At 41.4% G+C, this 22,247-nt stretch overlaps 2 protein-coding genes across 4 annotated transcripts; one reads left to right on the top strand and one right to left on the bottom strand.

Moving 5' to 3' along the window:
• The first annotated feature begins 3,999 nt into the window (after nucleotides 1-3,999).
• On the top strand, nucleotides 4,000-14,464 carry preb (prolactin regulatory element binding). Of its 3 annotated transcripts, none has more exons than XM_033980748.2 (10): nucleotides 4,000-4,191; nucleotides 6,052-6,238; nucleotides 8,113-8,308; nucleotides 8,563-8,801; nucleotides 9,013-9,093; nucleotides 9,497-9,621; nucleotides 9,712-9,885; nucleotides 10,521-10,593; nucleotides 11,573-11,732; nucleotides 11,963-14,464. In XM_033980748.2, the coding sequence occupies exons 2-10, from the start codon at nucleotides 6,104-6,106 to the stop codon at nucleotides 12,055-12,057; spliced, it is 1,278 nt and encodes a 425-aa protein (XP_033836639.1). In that variant the 5' UTR covers nucleotides 4,000-4,191; nucleotides 6,052-6,103; the 3' UTR covers nucleotides 12,058-14,464. The 3 variants fall into 3 exon arrangements, with proteins under 3 accessions (XP_033836639.1, XP_055083971.1, XP_033836640.1); XM_055227996.1 differs by having other exon boundaries at nucleotides 4,019-4,191; nucleotides 6,033-6,238; XM_033980749.2 differs by having other exon boundaries at nucleotides 4,019-4,191; nucleotides 8,566-8,801; nucleotides 11,963-14,458.
• Nucleotides 14,465-15,478: 1,014 nt separating this feature from the next.
• LOC129456919 (oocyte zinc finger protein XlCOF6-like) lies at nucleotides 15,479-21,439 on the bottom strand. The gene is made up of 3 exons (XM_055227961.1): nucleotides 21,106-21,439; nucleotides 19,325-19,804; nucleotides 15,479-16,710 (listed from the first exon to the last, which is right to left on the bottom strand). Exons 1-3 carry the CDS (start codon nucleotides 21,328-21,330, stop codon nucleotides 15,646-15,648), a joined length of 1,770 nt encoding a protein of 589 aa, XP_055083936.1. The 5' UTR covers nucleotides 21,331-21,439; the 3' UTR covers nucleotides 15,479-15,645.
• Between the last annotated feature and the right edge of the window lie 808 nt (nucleotides 21,440-22,247).

Genomic DNA, 22,247 nt, shown 5'->3' with positions numbered 1-22,247 from the left:
CCAGGCCACAGTCAGACCACATTCAGAGCTCTACGGGACTGTCTCAGGGATGTGCAGAGCTGAGCACAAATGTCCTAAACTTAAATGAAAATAAAACTGAGATTGTGGTGTTTGTCCAAACAAACTCACTGCTTGGGCCTAACAGTGTGAGGTCCTCTTGGGCCTGTCGGTGTGAGGTCCTCTTGGGCCTGTCGGTGTGAGGTCCTCTTGGGCCTGACGGTGTGAGGTCCTCTTGGGCCGGACAGTGTGAGGTCGACCGATATGATTTTTTTTCGCGGCCGAGCAACCAACAGCCGATATGTTGGACCAATCTAGATTATTTGTATGATTTGAATAGTGCATACTGCATAATTTAATTATAATCAAGAAAAAATATCTCAAATTATTTTTAGACATCCACAGCCCTGTTTTTAACTACTAATGAAAAATGGAGCTGTGTAATCTCATATTGTGAATGCCATCATCACAAGTGTAAAGTGTTAAAAGCTTTATGGTGCATTCACACCGGAGTGTGAAAGACGCATGTAAACTCGACGCCCCAGTGTGAATGCACAATTATGCAATGACTGAGTCTAAACCAAAAATCGGCCCCCGGCAGGAGAGTTAAGGCCAATAACCAATGGGCAAAAAGGGGCAAATATCGACCTGACACATAGGCAGGCCGATATATCAGTCTATGTCTACCCTATTTCATATCAGATCAGTTGAGATGTCTGCACTCTATGGGTCTGCTTTGTTTGAGGGTGTTACTGCAGCCCTATACTCCACCCTGAGCCCTGAGGTCAGAGGTCAGCTGACCCCTGCTGCTTTGCCCAAAGCCAGACTCAAGACCAGAGGTGGCAGAGCCTTTTCTGTGGCAGTGTCCAGACTATGAAATAGCTCCCTCTGCCAGTCAGATCCTTTGTCTTTAACACAGTTTAAGACCAGACTGAAAAACCACCTCGTCTCCCTGGCATTTAACACCAGACATAATGTACGGGTGTTTGATTGTTCTGTTCCTATGTGTCTTGTTATTTATTTGTTTTTATGTTTATTTTTATATGAAGCTCTTTTGTCATCTGACGTTGTTTAAAATGTGCTATAGAAATACACTTGAAATGAATTCAATCAATTATAACCCAAATAAATGTAATATATTAATATAATACAGATATATTTATTTTAGTACTTTCATTATAATCTGCATTAAATAAAGTGTCTCCTAAATGAACATAGAATAGCATAATACAGCTGTTCAACAGGTTTTCATTTTTATGTTTTTATCTTTGTCTTTGTGGCCCTTTTTAACCTTTTGACCCTAAATAACTACATTTTAAAGAATCTTACAGAGCCACAGAAATGGATAAAAATACAGTACAGTTACTGTAATGTCGAGGGGAAAACCCACAGACACAAGTCAATCTGGAGCGAGGTTTTGAAAGGTTTTAACGCTCCTTCCTCCTGCCTGTACCGTCAGTTTAGCTCACTGCTGCAGGTATAGAGAGGGGCTGCAGTTTTTCAATGTAAAATGAACTGGAACCAGAGTCGATGGTGCCAGAAGCAAGCCCATGATTACTTACTACTTACTTATTTGTAACGTGACATCTAGCAGGTTAGCTATGAGCATTTAATACTTAAATCTCTTAAAGATCAGCTTTGCTAAATTTGTCTTTCATATTGTTCTGTCCTTGTACAGATTGTCAGAGTTGGAACCATGTCACTCTTGTACAAGTCTCAAGTCTAGTCCAAATCCTCTGGTTTGAGCTTCAAGTCATTTCACGTCTTTAAAGTTCCACTATCACACAAAACGGACCCCTGTGAGCTTTAAGTCCTGTTCTAATGCTGTTCCCTCCTCAAAAACAGACCTGGAGTTTTGTTTTGTTTCATTCACATGTTTGAGTAACATTTCATTATTAGTGTGTCTCCAAAGCTCAAAATGCTCTGTTCCACCTTGTGATGTCATGAAGTGGTAGTTTTCAAGGTAACAGCTCCTTTTTCCTTTATTTCAGTAGAAATTGACAATTCCAGGACAGAAATTATATAAATGATTCTAGTGATGGTGTATGAGTTTAAAAACACAGTGGAGCAGTTCCTGTATTACCACATGACATCACAAGGTTTGAGAGAAGAATTCAGCCTAAATATGCAGAGTGCAGAAGCACCGCTGCACCAAACTCAGGTCTATCCCCAAATACAAGTCTGCACCAGAGACCAGTGTCACTGTGAACAATGGAGACATGTCAGGAACAGCCCAAGGAGCTGACGAGAAGAAACATCAGAAGAGGTTTTGTAAGGTGTGATGTTGTAAAAATCACATTAGAGTTCACACAGGAGAAAACCATTCAGCTGTTTAATATGTACAAAATCATTAGCTCAAAAGGCCAATCTAGATATGCATGTAAGGATACACACAGGAGGGAAACCTTACAGCTGTTTAACCTGCAAGAAAACATTTGCTCAAAAGCGTGCTCTAAATGTAAGAACACACACAGACGAAAGACCATTCAGATGTTCATCATGTGAAAAGACATTTGCCAAAAAGTGAACTTTAGATAAACGTGAGAACACACAGGAGATAAACCATTCAGCTGTTCAACATGTGAGAAGGTCTTTACTGGTAGAAATACGCTTGCTAAACATGTGAAGATACACATTGACGAGACCTTACAGCTGTTATATCTAATAAAAAAAGTTTGTATAGCTGAATTAAATAAAAAATGGACCACGAGTCCGAAATAAAGATGAATTGAATTGAATTATCAGAAAGCACACATGAGAACTCACAAAACGGAAGTGATATTATAAATAAATGAGAACAACTATGTTTTCTCATTTTTGACACATTAAAGGAACTGTGTGAGATTTAGGTTTTAAATTCCATAACCATGATCTCACTATGTTCTCAGTAAGAGGTAAACATGTTAAAATCAAATATAGCTTTTACGGAAAAAAAATTAATACTGATTTATTTTTAATGATTAAAACATTGGACATGAATGACAAGTTGTTTCTGTTATAATTTGGTGTTTTGGCTCAAGTCAATTATCCAGTCAGAAAGCAGAATGAGTCATGTAAATGACTCTAATTTGGTTGATCTAAAATGCCTCTCTCTTATCTGAATGGTCACTACCTAGTCTTGCTTAAATAAATCTATATTGAAATATCAGGCAGCAAGTTATGGATAATCACAGACAGAATGTCTGACCTTTATGACAGAAAGAAACTTTAGTGTTTATAAAAGTGCTTGTGTTTTGTATGTATATATGTATGTGTATATATAAAGATATAAATTTCATCATCCCCCTCTGCTGGTAGTCTCATCCTTGTTCCACACTCGGGTCCTCTACCAGAGACCTGGGAGCTTGAGGGTTCTACAGTATCTTTGCTGTTCTTGTACTGCGCATTTCTGGACTGAGATGTCTGATCTGCTGTAGCCACTCCAGTTTGGGGATCACTGCGCCGAGTGCTCCGATGACCACAGCCACCACTGATGCCTTAATTTTTAAGGACCTTGAATTCAAACCCTGTTTAGCCCTTGTGTCTTATTCACATGAATGGTTTTGTTGTTTTTTTGCACAGGATTTTAGACATGAGTTTCATCCTGATCCTAACAGTTTTGACGATGTTTTGTAAATGTATCTATGCATTGACTTCCATTATAAACTCCCTATAAAAATCAAGGTGGAACTAATTTTGGTTCATATTTTGGAGATGGCTGTGAAGGCTCCTATTCATGTATTTGAAGGTATGTTTACCATGCTATTCAGTCTGATATATATATATATATATATATATATATATATATATATATATATATATATATATATATATATATATATATATATATATATATATATATAGATAGATAGATAGATAGATAGATAGATAGATAGATAGATAGATAGAGAGAGAGAGAGAGAGAGAGAGAGAGAGAGGGGGGGGGGGGGGGGGGGGGTAGGTAGGTGTGAGCATCTCTTTCTGCCACTTCCCTTTTATCTTGTTTTCCAGTGACGTCATGACGCTGGCTACGATCCGTGTGTTGCTGACGTGTACGTCAAATGGGGAAGTCTTTAGCATTTAGCCGCTAATCTTTCGTCTCTAAACGTAAAAACCTCCGCACAGGCCGTCAGAATGAGATGATCCTCTATTCTCGGCTTTCGCGGGCAGGTAAAATAAAAATAAAAAACACGTGACCCCGTAACGAAGACGCAGGTAAGACATTTACTTTGAATAAAAGCTAACAGGCTGCTAACACTCGAGCTAATACTCAAGCTAACACTCGAGCAGCTGTGCACTGCTTTAGGGATAAACTACCTGCTCTTGGGTTTTCATGTAAACCAGGAAACCTCAAGTAAAATAAGAGTAAAAATGTGACATAATAGTGAGCATTATTTCTATAACGCCAAACTCCAACAGGAACACGTTTTATCTCTGTTTACTTGTTCGGTTAAGGCTTAAAGTGCTTTCTGCTGACTGCACTCATTTTGTGGGAAAAATGGCACGATTTCCTGAAGCATTTGGAAAATAGAATTCTGCTTTTATTCATTCTGACTGAGAAGACGTTGAAATTTGTTAGTTTTTGTTTCATGTGGATAGGCCTAGACATTATAGAGATATGAACCATAAACCAGGTCCACACGGCTGTCCTCAGTGTCTCTGAGTCTAAGGTGCAATAAGCCTTAGAGATCGGCCAATGTGGATTTTTTTATTGCCGATTCTGATACCGATTTTTTAAACTCCATTTTGCACCGATATGTAGGCCTATTTTGGTACTTTAAATGTACATACAGGCACATACAGACTAAAAAACGCACTCAGCCCATTTTTAATCATGAACCTACAAGAGAAAAGAGGAGGCATATTTTGTGTAGTTGTCTCTATGCACTAAAGTGTTCAAATTAAGCATTATGTGGGTTCTTTAGGCGCAGGTCAGCCAAAACTAAATATCAGCCCGTGCTGGAGATTAAAGACCGATTCATTAAAAAGTGCAAATATGGCCCATTATTTCAGCCAACCAATGTCCATCCCTAGCAGTTATAGGGGCGAATTTGGAGCCGAGTTCCTTATTTGGAATTCCAGCTGCGAGTATCATAGCAACCAAAGAGCCAATCAGGAGTGAGGCTGTTGAAGGGAACGCCCCTTCCCGCCCGCACCACTGATAGAAGGGAGCGGGTACTTAGTTTACATAAAGCTGATTTTCTTTGCACCTTGGACTTGTAGTGTTTTCACCAAATACTTTTTAATATTTATTCTCTATTTATTTGCTAATTATCCTTTCAGTGTACTTTGTTTTATAGTACTAGATACACATACTACTCATCTGTAGTGCAGTGGTATATTGGTTTTCCGAGATATTGGAACACAGACTGCACTGCCTCAGTCTGTGTTTGCCTGTGTGTCCTTCAGTTTGTTCATTAGTGCATCACATTTATAGTTTTTGACTAACAGACTTATGAGTGAACATGGAAATAGAAAATATTTAGACAAAAAAAGGCCCAATCATACGAAATACATTATTATTATTTTATTTATTTATTTATTTTTTACAAGAGCCAAAAGTTAACTTGTGAACTTAGCTGTAACTTTGCATCATAGACTGTATATAGAAATGGACATGGCTAACCTGCTAGCCGCCGTGTTCCAAACAGGAAGTGAGCATGGGCATGCTTCTGGATCCAGTTCACTTTCTATGTAAAAACTGTGGCCCCTCTCTCTGTAACTGCTGCTGTCAGACTCGTCATTTTGGTCTTAAATGTTCATATTAACCCGCTCTACATGATCCTGGGGTTATTTCACTATTGTGTCTGTAAATCAACTGTCGGAATTCCAAATATGGAACTCTGCTCGTATAACTACTAGGCCCCAATGAGCTTCATTTGACTGGAGCTGAACACTGCAGGTGGATGGATTTTGAAAGTTTAAAATCAGTATCGGCAAATATCAGCCACAGCAGCAAAACAAAAATCGGACATGAGCTGAAAAATCCATATGGGACCATCTCTAGTCATAATGTTCTCTTTATTCTGTGAATTCTCTGTCATTCATGTTCTCAGTGTTTTCCTGTTGTTGCAGACTGGTTTAACTCCACATTCATCTGAGTTGTGAGCGAAGCGTTTCATTTGTGATGGGGAAAAGAAAGGTGCCTGACCTGTACCGAGCGCCATTTCCGCTCTACTCGGTCAAAGTTGATCCGGGTTCAGGGCTGGTTATTGTCGCTGGAGGTGGAGGAGCGTCAAAAACTGGAATCAAGAATGCCGTGGTGAGTGCACTGAACGCCGGTGTTGTTAAAGTGCATGATTTTCACATTTTCATAATAATCACTTGGTTTGGTGGAACCTGTGCTACACATTTATCATAGTTTTATATCAGTGAATTAGCAGTTTGTGAAGAAAAACACAAAAATACAGGAAGTAGCACTGGGTTGTAAAACAGAATCTGAACTAATTCAAGAATCAACAATGCATTTGACAAAAGAGGTCTAAACTACAGGGTCAGCAGCATTTATAACAGAAGCTCATGGAGGCACAGACAGATTTTGTTCTCATTTATTTTACTTTCTGACTAGCGAAATGGCATTATAGCATATCATTTTTATAATACTTTCTGAATGATTCCCTCATTGTCTTACCAACTATTGTACTACACTATAAAGATCTTATTGTCTTGACTGTGTTTGAAAAGGGAGTATCACTAAATGGCTTTCAGTATTCTTGTTTCAGTTGTTGCTCATTTTCTGGATTTATTTCACCCATGCCACATGTGTCACATGACCAGCTGCTGTGTTAATTGTTTTAAAGCCATTACAATTACTGGTCCAATCAAATGCTAAAATGTAATACTCTTGTGAGACTTTAGGTTCCTTGTTCTGTTAAAACATGCCATATTAATTTTGTTGTTTAAAGTCCTTTCAGCAATTACTTTTTTGGGAATAATGGCACAATTTTCTGAAGCTATTGTGAAACATATTTCTACTTTGTTTATTTATACTGACAGGGAAGACAACATGTTCAGAAACCCTTCTCTGCTTGTGGAAATCCAAAATGGGCATTAGATCTAAGAGAGCTAAAAAAAAAAACAGGACAACAAGGAATTTGAATCTAGAAGGAAAGATGTAACTATTCCTTACACAGCTGGTGTGTCTGAAAAGCTTCAGAGAATTTTCAGACAGTTTGAGATTCTGGTCTATTTCAAACCTGCAAACACTTTCAGACAGAAACCGGTTCACACACAGGACAAAACCCCAATCCATAAACAAAGTAATGTGGTCTTCTCCATTCACTGTAGTGAAGAGTGCAGTGAGCGTTACACTGGAGAAACTGAACAGCCACTCCATAAGAGAATGTACCAACACCATCAAGAGAGCAGCTCAGGACCCCAGGCTTCTGTCCATCTACATCTCACAGACACTAACCACTCCTTTGAAGATAGTGAGGTACAGATCGTAGCCAAAGAAAATAAATGGTGTGAGAGGGAAGTTAGAGAGGCCATTTTTGTTTGGAAAGACAATCAATTTTTGAACACGAAAACGGTGCCTTAGACATCATCCATCTCCTATTTATAACTCCTTCCTCAGGCCTAAATCTAAACAAGGAAACCAATAGTATGTTAATAGACAGTATGCTAATAGGTGTGAGAGCACCCATTAGGGGCCTGAATGATTATGTTAAATATGCCTCGGGCACAGCTCACACTTTGTGTAGCTAATTAGACCTAGCGTATAAACAGAAACTGTAAACAAACAAGTGTGTTAGTTTCAGTGTAGTAAGCGCCTCGCTTCAGACAGATATAAGGCAGTGCCCACTAGCAGCCAAAAGACTTCACTCTAATACCTTCTGTCTACTGACATTATGAATTAGACCTGGACAACTGAGTGATTACACAGACAGAAGACGTTGAACATTGTGCAAATTTTTATTTCATGTGGTTAGGCCCAGTAATTACAGAGATATGAACCATAAAGCAGGTCCAACAAATTTGCAATCTGACAGTTACACAGCATATTCCATCATAGAATTCTGCCCTGTCATCTAACTCAGTTAAACTCTATGTCATCATATTTTTCCCATATCACAGCAGTTCTAAACAGACTGGGGTGGTCTTCTTTGTTTTCATATTTTTATGTTAAATTTTTAGCACTTCTTGGAGCTGCAGAGAGTCGGGGAGCACGAGTTTAGTGCAACGCTACTTCATGCTCATGACACAGAAACAAAAGCCAATATGAATGTGGCGCTGGCTGATGATGTCATCGCCGTGGGACAGGACGGCAACTGCTGTCTCATGAAATTCAAACACGCACAGAGCAAAACAAAGCCTGCCGCAGCAAAAGACGGTGAGAATAGATCTATGGTGTAACTACTTCAAGCCCGGGACTGAAGCCCGGGACTGAAGCCCGGGACTGAAGCCCGGGACTGAAGCCCGGGACTGAAGCCCGGGACTGAAGCCCGGGACTGAAGCCCGGGACTGAAGCCCGGGACTGAAGCCCGGGACTGAAGCCCGGGACTGAAGCCCGCCCGGGACTATTGTCTTGCCAAACCAAGTCCAAACCAGGTCTAAACTAGTTGTAGTAACTTGTGTCCTCTTCAGCAGGTAACAGTACTCAGAAGAGCGCCCGGAGGAGAGCAGGTAAAGGGGATAAGCCTGTGCAGGACTCTGGGGACTCCACCGAGCTGAAGGATGAGACTTCTCAGATTCAGGTTAACGGTCTGGCTGAGGTCCAGTCTGATGAGAACCCTCAGGACCCTCTGCAAAAGGTCGTCCGGTTCAGCCCTGACCGAAGCCTACTGCTGACCGGAGGCACTGACGGACACGTACGAGTCTGGGAGGTAGTATTCATCCTCTGCTCCTTCTGACCCTCTTCTCTGCTCCTTCTGACCCTCTTCTCTGCTCCTTCTGACCCTCTTCTCTGCTCCTTCTGACCCTCTTCTCTGCTCCTTCTGACCCTCTTCTCTGCTCCTTCTGACCCTCTCCTCTGCGCCGCCTGACCCTCTGCTCCTCTGATCCTCTCGACTCTAAATACTGTGTGTGTTTTTATAGTTCCCGTCCCTAAAGAAGAAACATGACTTCAAAGCACATGAAGATGAGATAGAAGACCTGGATATGAGCCCCGGGAATAAGGTGACTTTTTTGTAACCATCCATTGACTGTATATATAAATGGACATGGCTAACCCGCTAGCCGCGGCTTTTCAAGTAAGAATTGTTCAGGGGCATACTTCTGGCTTTATTGACTCCAAACTGTGTCCCCTCTCTCTGTAACTGCTGCTGTCACTCATCATTTTGTTCTTAAAATATTTGTATTAACCTGCCCTAGATGATCCTGGGGTTTTAATTTCAAGGGGTGTTACCTTCAACAGCCTCACTCCGGATTGGCTCTTTGGTTGCTATGATACTCCCCATCAGAATTCCAAATATCGAACTGGGCTCTAAATTGGCCCTTATATCTGCAAGGCCTCGATGAGCTTCATTTGACTGGAGCCGGAGTTCACATGAATCATCACTATTTAAATGTGTGTGTTCAGCTGGTGACTGTGGGCAGGGACTTCAGCTGCAGTGTGTGGAGTGGAGACCAGCTCGCCATGAGACTCAATTGGCACCAGACCAGACCTGGGATCGGGGACAAGACCTACCGCTACATGGCCTGCAGGTATGGATCAGGACTAGACCAGGACTAACTAAACCAGGACTAGACCAAACTTCGGGGACAAGAGGTGTAAGGTTTTTATGACTGTTACAGGTTTGGTGCGGTGGAGGACCAGAAAGAGGCGCTGCGGCTCTACACGGTGCAGATCCCTCACAAACGTGACAGGAAGCCCCCGCCCTGCTTCATCACTAAATGGGACGGCAAGAGCTTCCTGCCCATGCTCACTGCCCCATGTGGCTCGGACGTCATATCTACGCTCGCTGTCAGGTATTTTTTTATAAAAGATGGTTGTTTGGTTTGCTCCTCCCCCTAAAGCCAAATCAAACATGTAGAGTGATGCGCTTGACTCAAAAGTAGGAAACATTTATCCAGTACAACAGGAAGGACGAGGCATGAGATTTGGTCCACGAGAGCGAGACAAGATGAGAGCATCAGATCTTGTCCTGGCTGTTATCCATTAGCTGCCATGATCGTTTTAACACAGCACCTTGTGTCTCCTTGGGCTCAGACTAAATCTAGATTACAGCTGCAAGATTAATCGGAATGAACAAAATTGCAGTTTGAACAAGAATTCTCAAAGGCACCACAATTTCCTCTGCAAGCAACAAAAATATTCTACAGCTAAACTGCTAACCCTGTAGTTAAGATCTGTACAAACATGTTCATATTTCAGTGTTTTTGTCAGTTCTTCTGGATGTGCTTGAAATATCAATTTTGAACAGATTTCTTTTATTGAAATTTAAATCTCAATTCTAATCCCAAGTGATTCAACAGAAGAGGAAGAGTCTTGTCTTGGCAGGCTACAGGAGCAGTGTAGTATTTGCGCAGTGACTCATATTTGTTTTTTGTGTGAATAAAACACATATAAACAATTATAACCGTAGCTAATGCTGTTGTTTCAGTGACTCTGGGACGTTTCTGGGTTTGGGGACCGTCACCGGATCGGTCGCCATTTACATCGCATTTTCTCTGCAGGTAACAATTCTCTAACCACGTCTGTGTTTTAAATATGTACAGTGTACCCTGGTTTATCACGGGGGTTACGTCCCATAAATAGCCCGCAATAGGCGAAATCCGCAAAGCACTCAGCTTTATTTTTTACAATAAAGTCCAAAGCGTTTCTAAAATTTGTCGGTGCAGAACATTTCATTGACATTGTGGGTTTTGTCAGGGAGAAAACTTGCGAAAATACAGCACTTCAGAGTCACTGCGATCCAACATTTATGTAAATATGTCCCTAATATATTGCTCTCTTCAGTCTCTTGAGGCTGTGGTTACAGTTAGATTTAATATGATGTATTTTCTTGCTTCTTCTTTGCTTAAATAAACCAACAGGACAGTTGCAGCTCGACTTTATTCAAAAACTCATCTCGTGCACGTTGTGCACATTTACTCTTGTTAGATTTTTATCGATGCACTCCTCAAATGTGCTGTACCACAACAATAAGTAGGAACCAATATTATTATGAAGAAAGTAAATCATGTATCCAACATAATATAACAGATAATATTCATTGTTAATAAAAAAAAGTACAAAGTAACAAACAAAATACTAATGACCCAAATAAATGTGAATACATAAAGTAATTAACCAATCAGCACGCACTGTAAAAAAAAAAAAAAAAAGCATGCAATATTGCACAAAAAAAATCTGCGAAACAGCAAGGCCACGAAAGGTGAACTGCGATATAGCGCGGAACAACTGTATATCCAACTTCAAAACGTGTTATCATGACCCGCCTGTACAGTCCACATGTGTCCTTCATAGTCTTGAGGCTTTAGTGTGAAAAATCTTGGAAATAAAGAAGAAACATAATGAAAACATGTAGAATAAGTTAATAAAATGAAGATAAATATAATTGTTTACATATTTGATCGATGTGGGGTTACTTTTTTTTACTTTTGGCCTGTTCAAACACTGGTCTAACCCTCGTGTCTCTTGCCTCCTGTGTAGAAGCTGTATTATGTTCAAGAGTCCCATGGGATCGTAGTCACTGACGTGGCCTTCCTGCCAGACTCACCGCGGGGCAGACAGCTGAGAGGGAACCACGAAGCGGCCATGTTGAGCGTGGCAGTGGACAGCCGCTGCCAACTGCACGTGCTCAACAACCGGAGTGAGTGTTTTTTATGACGGGCTATATTTACACAGACTTCATGATTCAAGAGCATGTTTAGGCCATATTATATTATATTATATTATATTATCTTTTATTATCTTTTATTATATTTTTGGCTAAAAGTTTCATGCTGTAGCTTTAATACTTGCCCTGGGTTGAGGTAGGGTTGAGGTTTCCTTGTTAGAAGGCGTCACTACGATGATTTAATTGGTTCATTTTTGTGGAAGGGTCGTGTCCACTGTGGCTGGTGCTCGTCTCCTGTGGTCTGATGGTCGTCATGGTGATTCTGCTTCTTCAGAACCTGTTTCCCGGGTTCCTCTGATCCTCCGTCCGACTGAGAGACTTTACATCCTCTGAAAGAAAAAACACACATTTAAAAACGACACAGATCTCACTGCAAAAATGAATGTTGAGATCAGTTCAAATGACTTGACTTCTCCATATTTATCTTAATTGTAGCCATTTTATCCATTAAGTTGGTACCGCTGTATAATAACTACACCTTAGTTAGCGTGACAGTGGCTCAGTGGGTAGAGCAGTGTCCCCCCAACCCCAAGGTTGGAGTATCCATTCCCAGGCGGACCAAGTTCTGTCATTGTGTTCTTAGGCAAGACTCTTCACCTCACTGCCTAGTATGAACGTGGTGTGTCTGCTGGGTGTTGGTGGTGGGAGGGGCTAATGACGCATATCGGCAGCCTCGCTTCCATCAGTTTGTCCCAGGGCAGCTGTGGCTAACCATCAGTGAGTGTGGAGTGAATAAAGACAAAGCGCGGAGCTTTGAGAGGCTTTGTTTAAAGCCCATGATGAGTGTAAGGCATGATTATAACGTGTAGTTATTATAAAGTGTTACGTTAAGTTCAGTTTAAATTTCAAAACATGAACTTGCACTTTACACATAGAAATACAGTGGTCCCTCATTTATGGCAGGGGGTAAGTTCCAAAAATAACACACAAAAGGCGAAATCTGCAAAGTAGTCAGATTTATTTTTTACAATTCTATATGTTTTGCAGCTGTAAAACCCCTCACCACACACTTTATACACTTTTCTCAGACAGGCATTAACATTTCCTCACATTTCTCTCTTGTTTAAACACTTTCAAAGTTCAAACCTTCATATATTATATCCGTCTTCCTTGATGATCACATTAAATGTGTTTTTCACATGCCTCTGCTCCAGTGGTATCCACAGAGGCGCCTCTGTGCAGAGAAACACTTAAGTCAAAAGCGTTTCTGAACTTTGTCGGTGCACAACGTTTCATCGACATTGTGGGTTTTGTCGGGGAGAAAACTTGAAAACTTACAGCACATTTGGCTGACCGCATTCTGTACTGTACAGCAGACAAGGCACAGAGGAGACTGATTGGTTAAGGGACTGTAGACCATTGTCAACCAGGACGCAGAACACTGCACATTCACACACTGTTAAAAAAAAAAGCATGCAAAATTCCACACAAAAAAAATTCCCCGAAACTGTGAGATCGCGAAAGGTGAACTGCAATTTAGTGAGGGGCCACTGTAATTGATCTTAATATTTTCACTATGCATGTTTTCTGGGGGCGAGTCCCAATGTTCCACAGTGTGCTTTAAAGGCATCCATCTTTCTTTCAGTTAGATTTTATTTATTAATTTGGTTTGTTAGAGTTGCAGCTTTTCTCCATGGAGATTGCAAAGTTCGATCCCATTTAGTGGAACATTACAGACAAAAATGTGTCGTGCCTCCTCAAAACGACCTGAAATCAAGTCATTTTAAGCTGAATCTGTTTTTTTTTCCAGTGTAAATTGTCATTTTAATGTCACTCAAAGCTGACCTCAGGATTATGGACTGCACAGTGGACTCGTTTTCATTCTCTGAAGTCTTATTTTGTTTTTTGTGTACGGGATAATGGAAGATTTTATTGGAGTATATATTGTAAAAATGTAAAAAGTCTCACAAATGTTTAGCTGTTTAAATATGCAAATACAGGTGACCCTAAGACTTAAACGACATATTCAGAATAATCATTTCGTCATGTGTGGCGCTAGTTCCTCTGATCATTCACCACATTCATACAGAAGGTGGGTGACGTGTCTTGCCCAAGGACACAACAATATGTGAATTCAGAGCTAGGATCATGAGATGAGGATTTTATCACTTTTAATGTAAATTATCTTGAAATAAGGAAAATTATGATTGAACCTGTGAAATCTGTTAAGACAATAATAAATATTCTGAAACAAAGGTGCTGTAAGAAGCAGAGAAAATGGATCTGCACATGAACTTTATTTGGACCTGGTTTAGTCCTAGTTTAGTCCTGGGTTAGTCCTGGCTTTGGTCCAGAATGAAGTCTTAAATTCAAAATGTAGCATTAATTTCAATATTTTAACATTTGACTGGAATTTCTCACATAGAAACAATCGGGTGACACCACCAGGCCAAGATACAGTTCAGATCTGTGAAGAGGCAAGCCCACTTACCATAAGAAATGATGAATGTTGGTCATCAAGGTATTCATCAGCAATAAAAGCACCTGTGATTGAATAAATGCACGAGAGAGCATTTTAATACTGTAGAATGTTCCAGACAAAGCAAAATCTCCATCTCCATGGAGAAAAGTTATATTGGGGAACATTGATAGTGTTTTCAGTGTGTTGCACAAATGAAGGTAAATGACAGTACTAGTCCTGATCTGTGAAGCCCTGTTATTTAAAAATTACTTTTAATTATGAATAAAATGGAGTTGGATGATGCAGAGATGTGTCTTTAATACATATTTATCTGATGTGTAAAGCCCTGTGGGTTTCTGTTCCGTTTAATGAAGAACAGGCGCAGAACCACAGGGATCGTTCTATAGATCTTCATTGTTGATTACAGCTATACAGTCGGGTTAAAGACAGCGTCCAGCAAAATTCAGAGCAGAGTCAAGTGAGTAGTGTCCTAAGTGGTGTCTGAAGCAAAGTTCCTGGGATTTCCACACATTCCTGGGATGAGAGGGCCTACAGATAAGAAATGTGGCCTTAACCAAAATGACCAAAACATGGCTGTTTTCTTCCCTTAGTGGGATACATGGCCACTGCTGCACGATGGGAAACAGCATCTTGCACCTTTGTAAGAAACTGAGCAATATTACATTTGTATAATGTCCACAGCCCATATAACACTATTCTCTGATCTATGTTTTATTGTTCTCTCAAACAGAAAACACTCTGTTCCACCTTGGGATGTCTTCATGTGGTAATATAGGAAGTGCTCCACTGTGTTTTAAACTTCACTAGAATAATTTGGATGATTTCAGATCTGGAATAGCCACTTATCTTTACTAAACTAAAAGGTAAAAGGAGCTGTTAACTTGAAAACTACCACTTCATGACATCACAAGGTGGAACAGAGGATTTTTAGCTATGGAAATGTAGACAGATTAATAATAAATTGTTGCTCAAACAAGTGTGACTGAAACAAAACACAACTCTGGGTCTGTTTTTGAGGAGGGAACAGCATTAGAACATGACTTAAAGCTCACAAGAGTCAGTTTTGAGTAATATTGACCTTATTCAACCCTGCCCACTTTTACCGTTAAACGCCCCAAACCGTGTTTTCTTTGTGGTGGCACTTCCAGGTTACCCCTTCACCTAGAAGTGCCACCACATTTTTTCACTGGCGAATTTGGGAAATGTTCCTGCTCAAAAAATATTTTACAAAGTAGTGATGATTTGTGTAAAATGTTCTATGTTCATGTAACCAACAAGTAGACACCTCACGACTCTCTGGAGGCTTTAAAACAGGCTTTTAATTATAAATAAATAAATAAATACGGAATCCGTATACAACTTGCATGCTGTGATTATTATTTGTGAAAATCACTAGCCCCATGCAAAATAACACCACCCAAATGATGATGCCAGCGCCCACGGAAAACTTCCAGAATAGTCACTTCAGTCACTTTCTGTTCTGTGAGTTCTCATGTGTCGCTTCAAATTAGAGCTTTTTGAAAACCTTTTATTACAAATGGAACAGCTGTAAGGTCTCTCACCAGAGTGCGTTCTCTCATGTTTACGTAGATGAGACTTGATGACAAATGTCTTCTCACATGTTGAACAGCTGTGAGGTCGTTCACCAGTGTGCATTTTTACATGTTTATCTCGAGAGCACTTTTTAGTAAATGTTGTCTTACAAAATAAACAGCTGTAAGGTCTCCCACCTGTGTGTGTTCTCATATGTCGAACCAGAGTAGTCCTAACACAAAATGTCTTCTCACAGACTGAACAGCTGAATGGTCTATATCCTGTGTGTTCCCTTTCATGGTAACCTAGACTCTTTTTATGGATAAATGTTTTCTCACATGTTGAACAGCTGAACGGTTTCTGTCCTGTGTGTATCGTCACATGAGAATCTAGACTAGATTTTTGGGTAAATGTTTTATTACAAGTTAAACAGCTGTAAGGTCTCTCTCCTGAATGTATTTTCATATGTTTATTTAGATAATCTTTCAAGGTAAATGTTTTTTCACATTTTGAACAGCTGAATGGTTTCTCTACTGCGTGAACACCTTTGTGTCTTTGTAAAACCCGCTTAGATCCAAACCTCTTGTTACACAGAGAGCACTGGTGCTTTTTCTCGTCAGCTCTGTGGGCTGTTCCTGACATGTCTCCATAGTTCACAGTGGCACTGGCCTTTGGTGCAGACTTGTATTTGAGGGATAGACCTGAGTTTGGTGCAGAGGTGCTTCTGGCTCTGATCTGGACTTGGTTGCAGTGGTCTCCATCAGCCTCCGTCTCCATCTGTGCAGCTGAACAGCTGAATGGAGCGCTCCAGTCTTCATCATTGTCAGTGTCAGAGGAGTGCTCCGTGTGTTCCTCAGTCTCTGAGTGTAAATGTGGCTCTGTGCTGATGTCCTCTCCCCGTGTTTCCTCTCTGTGCTCAGTTAGTCTATGTTGAAGCAGTGAGGACTCTTCTGTCTTCACACAGACAGCACCGGACTCTGGGACGCCCACTGGGAGCTGGGGTGGGGAAAAAACAAATGTTAATATTCATATTTTGACTCTCCTGAAAACAATAATAATACATTTTATTTATAACTGCCTTTCAAAACATCCAAGGACACTGTACAGAACAGATTAAAAACAGAAACAGGTGGGAAAAAACAATACAAAACTGGAGGACGTGTGAATGGTGATGTGCTGCTTGTTGAGGTTTTGAGTCATGATTTGAAAAGACAGGTTTATGTGGTGGAGATCAGGTTGGAGGGAGTTCCAGAGCTGAGAAGGAGAGCGGGTGAAGGCTCTGCCCTCCCCCATGGTGATGAGATGGGGGCAGATAGAACAGAGAGCTGCAGAGAGGAGGAGTAGAGAGAGAGGAGGAAAGGAGGAGACGGGCAAAGAAGCGGAAATGTAACAGAGAACTGGAGAGAGGAAAGAAGAGCAAGAGAGGGGCAGAGAGGAGGGAGGGAGAGAGAGAGAGCTGGAGAGAGGAGCAGCAGAGAGGAGGAGTGAGGAGAATTTTTAAGCTGATTCTTTGTTTTATGTGAAGCCAGTGAAGTTGTTGGAGAATTGAGGTGATTTGGTGAATGCTGATCTCCTGGTGATGATCCTGCACAAATTTTGAAGGTGCTGCAGTTTCTGGAGGGATTTGTGAGGGAGACCAAACTTTTCGTAATGTAACCAAGAAAAAAAAAAAAGGTGGAATGAACAGGGCCAAAAGTGGTCAAGAGGGGCCCCCTACCTGCTGGGATTAGGGGTTATCCATTAGAGCTGGGAGTTTGCTCTAAAAAGTCTTGCACCTCATGTTTTTTTAAGTTCTGACTGTATTTGTAGCACAGGGGGTGGAGCAAATTCAAATTGCACAAAATGGCGTCACAGAACAATCAACTTAAAGTAGCTTCTTATAATGTAAACAGTCTGCTCAATCCGATTAATAGGAGTAAGGCAAGGGGACCCCGCCCCCTTGCCTGAACAGTTCATGATCCACAACTTATACACACCCAGAGTGTCAGGGACTGCATCTTTGGAAATAGTTTTTAAAACAAAAATCAAAACACAAAACAGCAGTGCCACAGCTCCACTGCTGCAGCCAGAGCAACAACAAACCACCTGAAACTTTCAATAGCAAACCACCTGAAACATACAACCGCAGACCACCTGAAACATACAACCGCAGACCACCTGAAGCATACAACGGCAAACCACCTGAAAAATACAACCGCAGACCACCTGAAACATACAACCTCAGACCACCTGAAACATACAACCGCAGACCACCTGAAACATACAACCGCAGACCACCTGAAACATACAACCGCAGACCACCTGCACCCAGGGCTCAGCACCAGCAGAGACAGACTCAGGCTCAGGTTTGTTCAGGTCAGTTAATGGACCAGGTGCAGGCCTCAGGCAGCGCCACTGAAAGAAGTCACACCTTAGAACAAGTGTATTTTTGTATGTCCAGATGCTGAATGATGAAGTTAACTCAAAAGTATGTCATGTCTTCATGAGGTTCTGTAGCATCTAATGTTTGTAACCACTCATAATGCCACACTGCTTTATTAGCTGAAAAAAGTCGAGGAAAAGTCCGCTAGCATAAGGCGCTACCTAATGCTAACGTAAAAAACGTGTTAAAACCCAGTGTGGCTACAAAAGTGTCATCTATGCAGTTCACCCTGGTATACAGCTTATTAAAAGGTTAATAATGCACATCATAATATCACATAAAGGTGACATACTGTCTGAATTCAGGTTAGCTACTCCTTTTTTAGAGTATATAAACCAGTTTAGCCGTTGCCACAGCAACCCCAGTGCCTCTGGCCCCACCCCCTGCTGACTTCAGGTTCAAATTAGCGGTTGCGTTTATAAATGATTTTGAGACAAACCTGGTGCAAAAACTTGTGAAAGCATAATTTTCAGATTTGTACTTGTAAAATTACTAAGTTGGACTTGTAAATGTGAAAATAACATACATACATAATTGTATTTACCAGTGTATAACTCAACATTTACACATTCAAACATCTGGAACAATTGCAGCTTTACATTTTACCTTTCTTTGTATATGTGCAAAGTTGAATAAAAGGAGTGCCCCGGTAATGGAGGAGTGCCCCAAAGGAGTGTCCTGGGGAAGCGCCCTGAGGGAGTACCCCTGCGGCAGAGGAGTGCACTGTGGACTGGCCCGGTGACAGAGGAGCGCCCCGGTGGCAGAGGAGCCTTTACACCCTGGTTCGATGTCGCAATGCTTTTTGTTCTGTTTGTTTTTTAAATACATGGTATAAACCCTGTATGAATACGACTGCTGTGTTGAAGATGGATATTCTGGAACCAAAGGAGTTATAAATGTTACTGTGTTCTGTAAAAGTGTGCCCTCTGAAATGTGAATAAAACACAAATTTAAAAAAAAGAAAAAAGTTTATTATCTGAATAATCGTGTCACGTCAATGTCATAATTGCCATTATCGGCTGATACTTATTGGTGATCGATATTACATCACTGTTCCAGTCTGTTGGTACAAGCCTCTGTTTCATGCTTCATCTAATTGTACATGGTCCTGATAAACTGTGCTGCTCCAACCTTATGTGGTCTGTTTCACCTAACTTCATCCTAGACAATCATGTGGATAAAGCTCACCTGTGCTGGGAGCGTGTCTTCCTCCTGTTTGACACTCTGCTCCTCCGGCTCCTCTTTAATCTGTGGAATCTGTGGAGTGTCCTGGTTCCTCTGGTTCTCCTCTTTGGAGCAACACAGTTCCTCTTCATACTCCGCTGTCGTTCTTTCAAACAGCGCAAAGATCTCTTCAGCAGCCACAGTCAGCCGCTCATTCACCAAAGCTCTCAGCATTTGGCCTTTCTGGACTTGGTTGCAGTGGTCTCCATCAGCCTTTGTCTCCATCTGTGCAGCTGAACAGCAGATTGGAGTTCTCCAGTCTTCATCATTGTCAGTGTCAGAGGAGTGCTCCATGTGTCCCTCAGTCTCTGAGTGTAAATGTGGCTCTGTGCTGATGTCCTCTCCCTGTGTTTTCTCTCTGTGCTCAGTTTGTCTATGTTGAAGCAGTGAGGACTCTTCTGTCTTCACACAGACAGCACTGGACTCTGGGACGCCCACTGGGAGCTGGGAAAAAAACAAAAACAACAATCAGAATATTTCTTGATTTCAATCAGAAATGTGCTAAATGTTTCTGTCATTTTCTTGGTTGAGGTTTGTTAGAAATATTGTTATACATTTATCAATCTCCAGATGAAGTATCACCGTGACCAGAGGACATCAAGTCACCAACTGGCCCTTAACACATATTCTGTGTATTAGATAATGCTCCCTCTCCCTCGTTGAATAAAAGCAGCTCCATTTGGATATTTTCCTTGTACAGTTGCAGTTTAGGGTTTTAAGGCCTTCAGTTTAGTTTAATGTGACTATAAATATTTACGTGAGGAGCAGCAGATAGATCCTTCTTTGATGCATTAGTTTCACACATAATTTGTCCCATATTTCATGACACCAGCATGATAAAACATGATAATGCTGATTTTCTTTATTCAGTACAGAACGCTGCTGTCAGTTCTATGCAGCCGTACATTTCGCCTCCACTGACTCCGGCTCTAATTCACTTTCTATTGAAAAGTCATCGCCCCTTCTCTCTGTAACTGCTGCTGTCAGGCTCATCACTAATCTGCTCTACATGAGCATGGTGTTTTAGTTTTGCCTTTCAATGAAGATATGAATATTATGTGACATGTGAATAACAGCAACAGAAAACACTGTAGTGAGCAAAAGATCCTCCTTCACACACACACCCCCACACACACCCCCACACACACCCCCACACACACCCCCACACACACCCCCACACACCCACACACACCCCCACACACACCCCCACACACACCCCCACACACCCACACACACCCCCACACATCCCCACACACACACACAAACACACACAAACACTATATAAAAACTGTAAAGACATACCGCTGCTTACTGGCGCATATTGCTATTTTTGAGCTCAGAAAAAGTGATCTGAAAATGGGTCAAAATCACCACAAAAATCAAGTTTTGTGAAAGCTGTAGGCGACCTGTCAGTCCCTGTCAGCTGAACATGAGCAGTTTGTGGTGACATTGCGCTCTATGAGAAAAATCCTTTCTGCTCTCCATTGGCTTTTTGGTTGCTATGTTACTTGTGGATATTTGTGACCTTAAAACCCTCAAACACAAGTTTCCTTTATGTTCCACGAGCTCTATTTGTTATTCAAATTATAGACAGAAAATAAATGGACACCAGTCGTTCCCAAAGTGTGCCGAGCCGTGGCCCCTACCCCCCTCCCGGACAGTTACTCAAAATGAGTATTCTGAAAAGACCTACGTATTTTCAGTCCGTGTATTTAGTGACTTCCGACACTGTGGATAAAGCTCACCTGTGCTGGGAGCGTGTCTTCCTCCTGTTTGACGCTCTGCTCCTCTGGCTCCTCTTTAATCCGTGGAGTCTGTGGAGTGTCCTGGTTCCTCTGGTTCTCCTCTTTGGAGCGACACAGTTCCTCCTCATACTCCGCTATCGTTCTTTCAAACAGCGCAAAGATCTCTTCAGCAGCCGCAGTCAGCCGCTCATTCACCAAAGCTCTCAGCGTTTGGCCTTTGGACATTTTAACAAAGTGTTTTTAGCTTTAGCTCCGAGCTAACCGCACACGGGGCTCTGTCTGCTTCCTGCTTTTTGTGCAGCAGAGTAGACACGGTTAGTGCACTGCTGCCCCCACTGGTCTTCTTCTTCTTCTTCTATTTATTTCCGGCAGGCTGTACGCAAACAAAGAGTAATGCTGCCACCTCCAGGTGTGATCAGTTCACGTCAGTTATCATTAAATTTTATGGTAGAGCCCGGTGGAGAGCAGGAATCTTATTATTGCCTTATCGATTTCGACCTTATCGACCTTTCGATTCAGAAAAGATAGTAGCCATTGAAAATGTTTTTAGTTCTAACTCTGTCAATTTAATGAATAGCCTTCTTCTTTCTCTTGCATGGACCTGGCAAAATAAAAGCACATGTTTAATCGTCTTTGGCTGCCCACAACTACACATTCCAGTAGGATGTTTTTTTTAAATTACTTTAAGGCACCCTGCCAGCCCACAATGCCCCAGCCTATGTCTTGTTATAATCACTTGTTTTTTGTGGTTACCCATTAGTGAGAACCTTTTGTTCCTTATGGAGGGTTAACAGCTAAAATAGTGTCTACCCCTTGGGTCACTTTCCCACTCACGCTGCCACATATGGTCACCAATGCTTTTAAATATGCTAATGCACTCTATCTTACCCAAAGGAGCGTTAACATCTATTGTTTCCCTCTTGAGAGCTTCTTTGGCTAACTTATTTGCAATCTCATTGCCAGGGATGCCACAGTGGCCAGGTACCCATATAAAGCTTACTTCCATCCCTTCTGACTGTATCCATTGTAGTGAGGACAGTACCTCTAACACCAGGTCTGGACGGGCTCCTTTCGTGAGTTATTTCGTTATGGCTTGAAGTGCTGATGCTGAATCTGAATATATACAAACAACACTAGGTTTA

Source organism: Periophthalmus magnuspinnatus, chromosome 16 (genome assembly GCF_009829125.3).
Source record: "Periophthalmus magnuspinnatus isolate fPerMag1 chromosome 16, fPerMag1.2.pri, whole genome shotgun sequence".
In the NCBI taxonomy this organism is placed as follows: domain Eukaryota; kingdom Metazoa; phylum Chordata; class Actinopteri; order Gobiiformes; family Gobiidae; genus Periophthalmus; species Periophthalmus magnuspinnatus.
Note: the sequence above shows the minus strand (reverse complement) of the source record. Positions and strands in the feature narration are given on the sequence as shown.

Bases quoted from the DNA above. Each gene is read 5' to 3' on its own strand.
- preb (XM_033980748.2), top strand. From the start codon at position 6,104: ATGGGGAAAAGAAAGGTGCCTGACCTGTACCGAGCGCCATTTCCGCTC. The intron at 8,309-8,562 runs GTGAGAATAGAT...TGTCCTCTTCAG, and splicing joins GCCTGCCGCAGCAAAAGACG to CAGGTAACAGTACTCAGAAG. The intron at 11,733-11,962 runs GTGAGTGTTTTT...TTTTTGTGGAAG, and splicing joins GCACGTGCTCAACAACCGGA to GGTCGTGTCCACTGTGGCTG.
- LOC129456919 (XM_055227961.1), bottom strand. From the start codon at position 21,330: ATGTCCAAAGGCCAAACGCTGAGAGCTTTGGTGAATGAGCGGCTGACT. The intron at 19,805-21,105 runs GTGAGCTTTATC...TTTTTTTCCCAG, and splicing joins AAGACACGCTCCCAGCACAG to CTCCCAGTGGGCGTCCCAGA. The intron at 16,711-19,324 runs GTGAGCTTTATC...TCCCCACCCCAG, and splicing joins AAGACACGCTCCCAGCACAG to CTCCCAGTGGGCGTCCCAGA.